We start from the raw sequence: 13,581 nt of genomic DNA, 5'->3' as shown, positions 1-13,581 counted from the left end.
TATTTTGAACAAATGCTTCTTTATGCAAAGTATTCCTAGATACCTAAGAACATTTGGAGGTTTTGTGCATTTCTTCTTTTTGTTTCAGGTTTTTATTTGCTTTTGGTTTTTTGAGACAGGAGCTCACTGTGTAGCTGAAGGTAAACCCTGAGCTAGCCAACTAGATAGCTCATGGTAGCCTCAAACTTGTAATTTTCTGCCTCTACCGCCTGAGTGCCAGAATTTCAGGTGTGGTACAGTCATGCCATCCTATCATATGGCTTTGCAACTGAAATAAAATGGAGTCTTGCATGTATCGATGCACTCCTAAGATGAATGTGCCAAATCAAGGAACATTAATGGTGTTAATCCAAGTACAGATGAAACTAATTTGAAATCTGTTATTTTATTGAGTGCCAGGAATTACTATCTTTTTGTTCTTTTCCTGTATATTATTTTTAAAGTTAGTATTCACTTCCTCTCCCACCTTGCAGCTCCAAAGCCTGACTTGTTGGCTGCAGAGAAGAAAGTTTTTCCTCTAAAAGCTGAGGAAAAAGGTAAGGCCGCCCTTTTCCAACAGATCCTTTCTTTGTCTCTTAAACATGACGACCACAGTAGATCATTCTTCTTTATGTACTTGTTGATACTTACTTTGCACTGTTAAGAGTTTTTGAATAATGAGAATTGTGTCAAACTGATATGAAATCAAACCTTTCATCATGCTGATAATTTATATTTTTTGAAAAATTAAATGAATCCTTCAGTAAGATGTGGTATTATTTCATATCATGTATAAAACCTAGATACTAAGCCACCACACCTTTAATCCCAGCACTCTGGTAGGCAGAAGGCAGGCAAATCTCTGTGAGTTCGAGGACAGCCTGGTCTACAGAGTTAGTCTAGAAGAGCCAAGGCTACACAGAGAAATCCTGTCTCGAAAAACTAAAAACACCAAAACAAAAACCTAGATACTAGATAATCAACTTTTTTTTAATGGTGATTTGGTGAAAATAAAACATTCTTTTTTTTTTTAATGGTGATTTGGTGAAAATAAATTTTAAAAATTCTTTAGAATTTAACTGTGGAAATTGCTAGGTATTCTTTAGCCCCATTGTGTATGAACTTGGAAAGTTTTTCCTAGATAGCATGTATTTTGTCCAAACATTTTATATTGCTGTTAAATTTAAGAAAGTAATAACTTCTTCTGTATAAAAAGATCTGTGATGCTTGCCTCTAGTAGATTGGACATAAACTTGAATTTTGCCTCAGGATGCTTTTATTTTCAATGCAAGTGTTTCGCTAGTTGTTGTCTCTTGATTACTGTGTTTTCTTAACTGGTTTCTTTCGCCTAATTTTCTTTTTTCCTTACTTCTTTTCTTCGTTCCTTTCTTTCTTCCTCCCTCCGTCAGTTTCTCTCTCCCTCTCTCCCTCCCTCCCATCCTTCCTTCTCTCCTTTTTCTTCCTTCAGAAAGTTGAGCCAAGGGCTAGCAAGATTGACCCAGTAGGTAAAAGTACATTGCTTCACAGCCTGATGATGTCTGAATTTGATTCCCAGAACCTGTATCAAGGATGTCCTGTGACTCCACACATTTGCCATGGCATGTACCCCTATCATACACACACATACCCAGAAATAATGTGAAGAAAGAGAGGACAATTAAACCAAAAGTATAAGTCTTCCTATATCCTCTCTTACCCCTATAGGCACAATCTCGTCTCTATAAACCTTCTGCATCAGAATAGCGTATTGGCTATGGCTGGTGGTTATAATTGACATACCATTATCTTCAAGAGTTCATATAGTTGTGTTGTACCTTCTGATGGGTGGACAAATGTGTAGTGACATGGATCTACCTAATTCTCTCATCAGAATAGTTTCATTGTCCGGAATGTCCTTTGTTCTGTCTCAGATTTCCCTCCGCCCTAACCTTTGGCAGTCACTTTTTCCTCACCTGTTTCTATATATTTTTCATCGCCCATTGTTTATAACATATAGCCATTTTTATTGCCTTCTTTCTCTTTTATTTTGTATATAAAAATCTACTTATGTTTTTTTTTTTTTTTTCATGACTTGGTAGCTCATTAACTGCTTTTACTACCGTTCAGTATTTTGATTGGGTCTAAGTTTTTGCAGTTATAAGTTAAGCTGCTATTAACGTGTATGCAGAATTTTGTGTGAACATACATTTTAGTTCATTTAAATAAATACCAGTGAATGCTGGATCATTTAGTAAGGGTCTGCTTACTCCTCTAAGCAACTGCCAAACTATTCCCAAAGTACTATACCATATTGTATTCCTTCCAGCAGTGAAAGTTTGTTTTATGTCCTTGGCAGCATGTAGTGTTTTCTCTGCTTTGGATTTGTCTTCTAGTAGCTGTGTGTCAGTGTCTCATGGTCTTCACTTTCCTAATGACATCTGATATTGAACATCTTTTCATGTGCTTGTCAACTATGTATATTTTGTATATATTAGATTTTTTTTGTCTCTCTCCTTTTTTTAAAAATAAGTAGTTAATTTTTTTTTCTAACTGAATTTAAGAGTTCTTTATTTTGAGTAGCTGCCCTTTATTACATGTGTGTTTTACAACCCCTTTTTTTCCTTTGTGTGGTTTCTTATTTTTCTTTAGGACAGAAATTTTATTTGTTTATTTTCTTTTTTCTGAACTTTTAGATTTTTTTTAAAAGAAATTATTATGTTTGTGTATATGATTTGTGTGTCAGTGCAAATGTATGTGATTGGGGCATGTATGTGATTGGAGGACAGCTTGTGGAAGTTGGGTCTCTCCTTTCATCACAGGTTCAAGTCATCATCATACTCAGTTCTTTTTCTGTCTTTCCTGTTTTATGTTGTAGGAATTTTATGTTTGTCTTTACAGTTACAATTTCTTTAGAATTGTCTAACTTCTGTAGTCTGTTCTTTATAGGCAGCAGTAAAGGTGCTAGTCAGAACCTGATGCTTTTACAGAGTTGAAAACAGATGTAGGCATGTCAGTTGCTGAGTCAGTTGTGCAGAGTGCCGGAATATAGGGTTCTTCATGGAAAGAGCACTCCGGGATTGGCTTTGGGGTTACTGTGAGGCGTTGCCTGAACTCTGTAAATCTCAGCAGCTTCCAGGAAGACAGGAGGTGGAGAGTAAGTCCTGCCATTTAAGAGATGTGTGGAGGTCAGAGGAACAGTGAGAAGGCCGAGTGTTAGGGGAGACATTCAAGACAAGGCTCCTGTGTTCCAGGGCAGAAGGTTACATCAGGAACACATGATTAGAAATAGGATACCGAAGAATGGGAGTGGGCGAGAGGGAGGGTAAGCTAAGCAAAGACCCTTTCTGCTATTTTCTATAAAACATTTTTCAGTACGTTCTAGAAATTCAAATTTAGCTAGCTGCTACAACTTTATAAAGAGCTCTATTTGATTATGGCCAGAAATAGGAAGTTTTGTGTTTTCCTGCTATTGGTATAGGTATGTGATTCATTGTTATATTTTGAGCTATATAAAAATAGATTTTTAGCCAGACATGGTGGCCCACACCTTCAGTCTCAGTACTTGGGAGACAGAGGCAGGAGGATCCCTATGAGCTCAAGTCCAGCTTGGTCTTTATTGTGTGTTCTAGAATCACATAGATCTTGTTTTTAAAACAAACAAACAAACAAAGAAATAGACTTTTGTCTTAAAGGATAATCAGATTGCTACTTTTTTTTTTTTTTTTTACAAGTTCCGAAGGAGTAATTGTATGCACGGTCAAATATAGGCAGTATACGTACTTGTTTTTATTTTGTACGTATTTGCCGTCATGTATGTAGGTGCACGGTATGCATGCCTAATACCAAGGATGCCAGAAGAGGGCCTTAGATCCCTGGCTCTCAGTCACTTTTCTGGGAACTGAACCTGGGTCTTCTGGTAGAGCAGCCAGTGAGTGCTCTTAACTGGGACCCTTCTCTCCAGTCCCTATATTTTATTTTATTATTTTAAAGTGAAATTTGTAGTTTTAAAAAAGTTGTACTGTGTCTTATGATGTTGGTACAAATTTAATATTCACTAGTTTATGACTAAGAGGAAGTTTTATAAGATTATTTCTAGACTTACATGCATTCTTTTTGAAGATAAATAAATTGTATCTGTTATGTATTATGGATCTGAACTGTGCACAGATGTTCTGTTAGTGTTTGTGCTTAGTATCTGAAAAATAAGGAAGAGACTTTGCTAAATGTGGGGCCATAAGTGTTGGATGCCTTTTTTGTTGGTGAAGTCGTTTTTAATGAATGTAGCATACAATTACTCATAATTCTGTTCTTAAAGCATTTTTGTACCATTCAAAAATGTCTGTTCAGTGAATTATTTCATAAACTAGTATTACTTCTCCTAATAGCAAGCAAAGAATACTAGAAACATAGCAAAAGTGTGTGCTATTTCTAAAGAAGTTTTTAGTGAGTTCTGGTTCCACTGGGTAATTTTTTAAAGGTTCTTAGACACATTAATGTGCAACCTTCAAACAATGCATACTTAGACACATACAGAACTTGAAGGTTAATGTTGGTCTCTGCCTCACATTTTTCCAGCCTGGCAATAGAATATAAGAAAAAACTAAATAGTTTTGATTATTAATGACCTAAGTATTTTTTAATCATCAGATGAAAAATCACTGCTGGAACAGAAACCATCTAAACCAGCTGCTCCTCAAGTCCCACCCAAAAAGCCCACTCCACCTACCAAAGCCAATAACTTATTGAGGTCTCCTGGAACAGTGTACCCAAAGCGACCAGAAAAGCCAGTTCCTCCTCCACCTCCAGCAGCCAAGTAAGCCTTACCCTAATTTAAATATAGATGTTGAATACTTACCTTTGACTTAAAGGACTTTGTTGCCTTTGTAAGTTTAAATATACATTTCCCATATATTTATTTCTTTGTAGACTATTCTCTTAAATGTTACTCATATTCAGAATAAATGAATGCATTTATACTGTTTTTACATTTCTGACTTTGTTGTGTTCAGTCTTAGGATTAGCAGCTTATGTCTATGCATAGTTTTACAGAACAGAGGAAATTAGTATTAGTTTACACAAAATCTTCAATGCCATTAAATCACTATTTAAAAGTTCTATTTAACCTTCAAGTGATTTTTGCATATTTGTTTTTCTCTTTTCAGAATTAATGGAGAAGTTTCTATAATTTCTTCAAAGATTGAAACTGAGCCAGTATCAAAACCAAAGCTAGATCCGGAACAATTGCCAGTTAGGCCAAAATCAGTGGATTTTGATGCCTTTGTAGCCAGGAATTCAAAAGAAACAGGTAAGCCAGAGTGAATAAGATGGTGTATTCAAAAAGCAGTCAGATGGATTATAAAAACTGTAGATTTGTGTATGCAACTTGCAGAAGGAAATAATGGCAACTAGTTGAAATGGGCTTAGAATTTAGTAGCCAGAGTAGAAAAGAAAGGATGCTAGATGGGTGAATATAGTCCTGGCTGAGCAGAGAGTCCTCACTGATGAGAAATGAGCAAGACTGACAGAGATGTTTAGTTTCTCACTATGTCTTTATAATGTATTGATCACATCTTTTAAATTAGTCAGAGTTGAGTACATTTTGGTTTTAAAATTCTGAAGCTAGGAGCTAGAGAGATGGGTCGGTTGTTAAGAGTACTGGCTGCTCTTACGGAGGTCCTAGGTTCCTTTCCTTGAACCCACATGGCAGCTCACAACTGTCAGAAACTCTAGTGTTAGGTGATCCGAAGCCCTCTTCTGGCAGACATCTGTAACTGCATGCATGCTTTTTAAAAGATGTGATAGTAAGATGACCTAGGCTTTCAGAGCTAGCAGTAATTGTAGTTTGTAAAACTTAAAAATCTTTCTCTTCATCTGGAGAAATCTTTGTTATCTACAAGAAAATATTTTTTAAAGATTTATTTATTTATTTATTATGTATACAATATTCTGTCTGCATGTACACCTGCAGGCCAGAAGAAGGCACCAGATCTCATTATAGTTGGTTTGAGCCACCACGTGGTTGCTGGGAATTGACGTTAGAATCTCTGGAAGAGCAGCCAGTGCTCTTAACCTCTGAGCCATCTCTCCAGCCCCAAGAAAATATTTTTATCATCATTTACAAACAGGCTTCACTTTTACTAAATAGTGTTTCTTAAGATTTAGGTTGTTTTTTTGTCATCTGTATTGTCCATACTTCTTCCTGGTTCTTTATATTGTTGGATAGTGGAAAGCTGGAAGCACAGACATCTTGGTAAAGTTCTACCTTTTAACAGCATGGATATTTATTTTATACAGTATTTCACATTTCTTTTTAATTTCTTACATTTCTCAAAGGACTTTTTATTTTTTAAAAAATTTTTATTGTAGCCCTAGGAAATAGGTGCTACTCCACCCGTTTTGTATGTAAACAGAGTTAGGTATGCAGACTCATCAGCATGCACAGTCATGAGTGGAGAGCGCTAAGATCCTCGCAGAGATGAGTGTTCTGATGTTCTTCACAGACACTTACTGTCATAAGAGACTGGCTTCAGCACTAACATTTTATATTTACACTTAAACTTCAACAGTAATTACACTTAGACTTTTTTCCATAATTTTATAAAATAATGCTATTAAAATTTAAAACACCCTGTTTTTCTTTTTTTTAATTTATTTATTATTTATACAGTGCTCTGCCTGCATGTATGCATACAAAACAGAAGAGGGCACCAGATCTCATTATAGATAGATGAGCCACCGTATGGTTGCTGGAAATTGAACTCAGGACCTCTGGAAGAGCAGCCAGTGCTCTTAACCTCTGAGCCATCTCTCCAGCCACCCTGTTTTTCTTGTACCTCTTCAGTTCATCAATGCAAAGGCTTTATCCTGAGTTCTTTTAATCATTTGATTTAAATAGTTAATAAGTCTCTGTCATATTTGTAGCCTCCCTTCTCTAGATGGTGCTATATTTACTGTAAATTGAGAGTTGTGTTGCTAACTGTAGTTTAGAAAAGTTGAGTAAACTATACTTTTTGCATCTTATTTGTTAAAAATTGGCCTTAGTTACTATTAAATAATAATGAAAAAATGATTTAAACTATCCATTTTTATAGACTTTAGTAGTAAAATGATAGAATTCTCATAGCTAATGTTTTTATGTTTACTCAAAATATAACCAGAAATGTTTTCAAAAGTAATAGTTGAAGAAAAACCTGGTTATTTATGCAAATTTAATACCTTAAATAAAAATAACTGGTTATCTTTCAGATTTCCCCAATTTTGTGATCTTTATCACAAAAGTCTTAAATTTGGTTGTGTTCCTTTGAGAATTGAAGGTTGTTTTTATGACACTTTATTACTCTTGAATATCTGTTCTATTTGATTTTAAGGTAGGAGTTTTAAAACACTTTAAATGAAATAAGCTTTTGCTTTTTAAAAAGGGTTATTTTTATTATTTTCAATTACATGTACGTGTGTGTGTATGTGTGTGTGCATATATATGTGAGTTCAGGTTCCTGTGGAGGCCAGAGACAGATTTCCCATGGAGCTGATGTTGTAGGTGGCTTGTGAGCCATCCCATGAGGGTGCTGGAAACTAAACTGTGGTTTCTCCAGGAGCAGTGTGTTCTCTATTTTGTTGATTACTACAAGGTCTGTCAGTAGCCCTGGTTGTTGTATGGCACTTGCTATGTGGATCAGGCTGGCCTCAGCCTTACAGAGGTCCACCTGCTGTGCCTACAGAGTGCTGGGATTAAAGGCATTGGCCACCAAACCTGTGCTCAGTATAAGCTTCTCACTGCAGAGCCATCTCTCCAAGCTCTCAGGTTGTCACTTTTTTCTGCATCTCCCAACAGCCTTTAAAACAAAACAAAACAAAAGAACACATTTGTAGTAGAAACAGTTTATTTAACAATTTTAAACTCCTGGTTGGAAAATTAAAAACTACATGTGTGTCATATCGAGAGTGCTTGTTTACTCTTCATATAATAGACAGGCCTGTGGAACAGACTTTGAAAAGTTAGTTTTTGGCTTAAGATTTTTTCCTTAATAAGTAACCAGTGGTTTAGAGATGCTGAAACTGTTACAAGGCAGGAGATTAGCAGGGAACTTCAAAGTAACTGTTCTTGACTCTTTTCACTTAATTTGGCCAACTTTGGTGGTGTAGCACACTTATGCTCTGTCTTCAGTAGTTATAAATTTGGGGAATTAAGTACAGATACTTTACTGAGCAGTTGTTACATCCTTAGTAGTATGTGGACATAGGTTCTTTGGTAGGATAAACGGTTTCAGTGCTGACAGCAAATAGCTTCTTTTATAAACATCATTTCAAACAAAAATAGTTTTTTACCCTCTCTGTGTGTATAACTTTTATGTAGATTTCCTTAAGGTAATTTGGTAATATTTTTAATGAATATTTGTTTTGACTGTGGCTGCCACTTTTGTACCCTGAGGCCACATGTTGCTTCTCAAAGACTTGATTTTTGAGCATTTTCAATTTTGGGCTATTGAATCTGTCCTTATACTATAGAAGTGTTCTGCTTCTTCTGTGAGTTTTGAGTTGAGTACAACCTCAAATGTGGCATTAGGCTGAAGCACAATTTCTAAGTCTCAGAAAATGTACAGTAGGGGCTGGAGAGACAGCTCAGTGGTTAAGAGAGAGCATTGTTTTTGCAGAGGACCTGAATATAGTTCCCAGCACCAACATTGAACAGCTCACAACTGCTGGTAACTCCAGGTCCTATGGGTACCCTCTTCTGGCCTTCGTAGGCACTGGTGTTTCTGTGCACATATCCCACACAGAGACACGTTCATATAATCAGAAATAAAATATGTATCTTAAAAAAAAAGAAAATGGAAAACATACACAAAAACCTCATATTGAGACTTCCAGTATCTTTTAAATAATGTGACATGAACTGGTGAAGAAACTCCACTGACTTTGCTGTTAAAACTGTGGGTTTTGTTTTGTTTGACTGATCATAAGCAGGTTTACTCCTCAGATGATTGATTCTTCTTGCTTAACTTGTGACCAAGTGACCCTGTTTATTCCCTGTCCTCCTGAAACATGGGATGTGGAAGTTACTGTGCATGTTTTATTTCTTTGGCCCTCCACAGTTTTTAATCCATTTTTATTGTTTCTGCTTTGATCTGTAAAGTACCTGATCTTCTTACCTCATTCTCAACAATTTTTTATTTAAGAGCTACCAATAAACATTGATGTATATATGGAAGTATAGATGCTTTTAAAAAAAATTCAAGTCATTCCTAGAATATTTAATTGACTTTTCTTTTTTCTTTTAATGGTAGCAATTTCAGTTCCCACACCAGTGTGTTCATAAATAGCAGTGCTACAATTGCATGACTGTTAGGAAACAGGCGTTATTTTTTCTCTTTTTCAAATGCTTCATCACAACTTAGTTTTAATGAAAATATCATTACCATTACCAATTAATTATAAATTAATATGATTCAGATATTTCTAAAATAATTTTAAGAACCAAAAGTATTTTTCAAATTAGTTTTCTTAGAACAGTAGATAGGAAATTTCCTAGTGGCATTGCAATTACATTGACAAGTTCAGATGAAGCATCTTTTGATGTAAGCATTTATCTCTTTTGGTTATTTTTTTCTCTTTGATAAAGTTTTTAAGATTAAAAGTAAGTTTACACACACACACACATACATACATAAACATACACATTTGAGATTCCAAGGATCCATGATATTGCTGAATAAATTACACTTTCTCTTAACATTATAGTTTACTTACTTTTCTTTGAATTTTTTAATACAATGTAACTTTTCAAATAAGGCTACTATTAAGTAGTAAACATGTACAGTGCTATTTGTATCCAAACCAAGAGCAAAACAGTGTTCCTATTTCTAGTCATCATTCTTTTGCCTAGATCATGGAGAGTGAGCATTTAGGCCTCAGTGTCTTTTTATACACAAACACACTTATGTACATGTTTTATGTATATATACATACGTGTATGTATGTGGATAAATAGAGTTGTCACAGATTGCACTGAATCAAATTAGTGAATTATTTTAAAATACTGTTTATTTTTTGGCATATTTTTATTTTACAATGTCAAAATTAAAATCACCTATATCATTATACTGCACCAAACATTAGAACTTGACTAAAAGATGCTGTAATTTTAGTTACAACTGTCTTATAAGATGTTAGAACATTGATTTGTACCCCTGCCCTTTAAAGTAATAAGCCACCCCTTTAAAGTAGTAAGTCACCCTTTTAGAAACAGTCTTGGTATTGTTCAGTGAGTTTTATAATCTGGCTTAAAAATCTTAATGTATATTGAAATTTAAATTTTTCCTTTTGAAAGGCAAAGGAATAAATCTAAAATCTAGTATATGTTTTATGTAAGTTCAGATGGCCTGTGGTTGCTAGACATTGAAATGCTTCTATTCATTCTACAACTGTTCTTTTTTTTCCTGCTGTAAAATAATTTTTTTGGTTTAGTCTTTTTTCTAGACATTCCTATCCTTGACTTTTCTTTCCAGATTTTGTTTCCTAGCCTGTTTGCCATGTTTCCTCCCTTCTTACGTGTCAGGAAATTATCCTACCCTTCTCCATTTTGGTAAGATAACAATTTATAAAAGAAATCAAAGTACTATATTCAATATAATAGGTGGTGCACATCGATCTTTTTCTTTGTAACTGCTAAAAGTGTACGTGTGTGTTTTGTCTATTTATTCTAACACTTACGGTTTTCCATTTTAAAATAAAATCAAGTTCAGTTTTAAAATCTTTCTTGATTATAATTTAAAATAGTCTTTTGATAATACATCTCCAAAAAATTGACAACCATACAACTCAGATTTTCTCCAATAATTGGTTATTTTGTTTGGCTTTAAAGACAAAACAAAAAAACCTGTCCTTGTCTTCCTCAGAACATACAGAAGTGCAAGTGGCTGTCATAGTGACAAGTGTGACTGAAGAGTTGATGGTTCTTATGCCATTTTCACAGTGTGAATCTTTTATTAATTAATCTTAGATCATTCATAAAGGCTTTAGATGTATCATAAATCCAAATGTGCACTCTTTCTATTTAATCTGATGTCGTAAATGGAGAACCTGAGAGAGTTTTAGAATGTAGAACTGTCTTGGTGTTGTCACCCTAAATTGGACGTATGAAGACATTTTACACGAGTATGCTGTATTTTTGTAAATCTACATTAAAAAGAAATTATCCTTTCTCTTTCATTTTCTTTAATTTCTTCCATACTTTTCTGTTCTGTTGCTTTTTTTTTTTTTCCTCTACAAGTTGCTTAAATATGCATTTGAAAATTATTTCTTTGGTCAAAATGATAGGGTTTTACTTTTCAGAGTCTTTTCATAGGTCACCAATAAACATTTATCATTTAACATATTTTATACCAATTATTTTCTTTAATAAATTTCACAAACAAAATGACATATAATTACACTTACACCAAACCTTTTAAATTACACAATTCATTTTCTGTTAATGTTGCTTATTTCTTACCACGGTTTGCTATATTTTCTAATTAGAATTATCAAAAGACCAGAAAATGAAATTGATTTTTTAGTAAGCCTCTGTTTTGATGTATTTGTTCAAGGTAGAACACGAAAGTAATCTATAAAAGCCCCCAGTTATACAGTGCATATTTCCAAAGTGATGCTCCTTTTAACCTTGTATACTCTGTCTCTTAAATGAAAACTCTGTAGATTACATTGACTATAAAGTTTGATGAATTAAACTTTGAGGTTAATGATGAGATTGTTTAGGTCTATAGAAAGAAACAACAGATCACTGAATTTGGACATGTAAGTGTCTGATAAGTCTTAAAACTATCAGACGAATGGTAATGAGAAATAAGTCTCCTAATATTGGGATATTTTGGCTGTGGTAAATATTTCTATTTGTTATCTGAGCATCAGGAAGTTACAGTGATCATGGCAGTATCAGGAATTTACAAAAGCTTCTTGTACCATGAGTAGTCATCCTAGCTTCAGAGTAATAACAGCTTGTTTAAGATCTTTTGGTTACTCTAGCACTCTCCAGGCAGTACATACCATTATTTAAGAGGTATGAGTTACGGTATATATCTTTTATGTCCTTAAACACGAATTAATTTGGTATAGGGTCACCTAGCTTTTGATTGATGGCAGAGAAAGAAGTTAGTCATCTGTGTAGCATTTATACTTGATATCTGATTTGCATTAAATTTATAACTAGCTTATGATTTTTATTTAATGTCTAAGTTTTGTTTGAGTTCTGACTATAACATACATGTTCATGTAGCTAAATCATAACTTCACTTTATATTAATAATATTTAGAAAACAACAGGGTATCAGATACAGTTTAGTTCTTCAAATTTGACATTAGTACACAGTATGAACTTTAAACGGTTGTACATGTAAAATTTTCTGTAAGTTGTAATTAATTGGGAGTTTAAGTAGATTTTTTTTTTTAAATGTGAAAATCTCATATGGCAGCTTTTTATTGAACTGCAGTTCATGGTACAGAATTCTTCTTATAAGAACTTCTTGTTGACCCTTACTCTATTGGAACAGGCCTTACATGGTTAAAAGGTCTTAGTGTATCTGGTAGAAAGAGTGTTTTTTGTTTTTTAGTATATATGAACATGGGTATTGTTTTCCAAATGCATATATAAAGCACTGGTCAGTCTGTGAACTCTTCAACATAGTTGTTGCTTGTATGTAATTCATGCTGTAAGAAATCAGAAATAGGATTTTTTTGCCTTTTAGAAGGAACAACTCTTTTAGTAATAATTATTTTTATTCTCTAGATACTGTAAATTTTGATGACATAGCTTCCTCAGAGAACTTGCTACATCTCACTGCAAATAGACCCAAGATGCCTGGAAGAAGGTTGCCTGGCCGCTTCAACGGTGGACATTCTGTGAGTTTCTCTTGCTTTAGAAAAAAGCAGAAGATTAAGAAAATACTAAGAAGAGAATGAGCAGATTTATAGCCACACCTAATTTTTAAAATCCAGAAGGCATCTTATGATTCTTTTTTTAAGAATTAAGGAAATGCAAGAAAAAGAGATATATTCAATTCAGTTCAGTAGAGTCTTGCATGAAAGGTCCCAGAATCAGAAAATAGAGTTGTCCTGAGACCACAGTCACAGAGCACAGGGCCAAAGGGGAACAGTAACTTTGTTCAGTGAACACAGCAGGAAAAGAGGTACCTTCCCTAGCTCCTGGTAATTCCTACTTTTGTAGTATTTATTCTTAGAGCTGAGTAACTTCTTTCCATGTTTTCTATTTGTTGTTGGAATGTGTTATGTACTTTTGTGTGTCTGTCTGTCTATCTATCTATCTATCTATCTATCTATCTATCTATCTATCTATCTAAGCACCCTGCTGCTTTAAAACACCTCAGTGAAAACATTTTTTATTTCTATGAGGAAAGCTACTTTTGCCCTTCAGATATGCAAAAGTGCTATTCAGCCTGAAGTTCTGTGAGATCTTGTCCACAGCAGTGAGTAGTAGGGACAGCAGCATTTAAGTGGTGGGAGTGTTGGCTATATTGCACAAATTATTAAAGTTTCCTTTTTATGAAATGTGTGTCTTGATTTCTCCTTCCTTCCTTCCTTCCTTCCTTCCTTCCTTCCTTCCTTCCTTCC

The 13,581-nt window shown here is 34.4% G+C and overlaps 1 protein-coding gene across 2 annotated transcripts in view; it reads left to right on the top strand.

The window, feature by feature from the left end:
* Cd2ap (CD2 associated protein) overlaps positions 1-13,581 on the top strand; it is a 69,909-nt gene that overhangs the window by 43,708 nt on the left and 12,620 nt on the right. For both annotated transcript variants that reach the window (XM_055612188.1, XM_055612179.1), the window contains exons 11-14: positions 474-536; positions 4,606-4,771; positions 5,121-5,263; positions 12,740-12,852. In XM_055612188.1, the coding sequence (XP_055468163.1) occupies positions 474-536; positions 4,606-4,771; positions 5,121-5,263; positions 12,740-12,852 (485 nt within the window). The remainder of the gene's footprint in view (positions 1-473; positions 537-4,605; positions 4,772-5,120; positions 5,264-12,739; positions 12,853-13,581) is intronic.

This window comes from Psammomys obesus, unplaced genomic scaffold (assembly GCF_907164565.1).
Source record: "Psammomys obesus unplaced genomic scaffold, mPsaObe1.curated_primary_1811, whole genome shotgun sequence".
NCBI lineage: Eukaryota > Metazoa > Chordata > Mammalia > Rodentia > Muridae > Psammomys > Psammomys obesus.
This window is presented reverse-complemented; position numbering and strand designations above follow the sequence as displayed.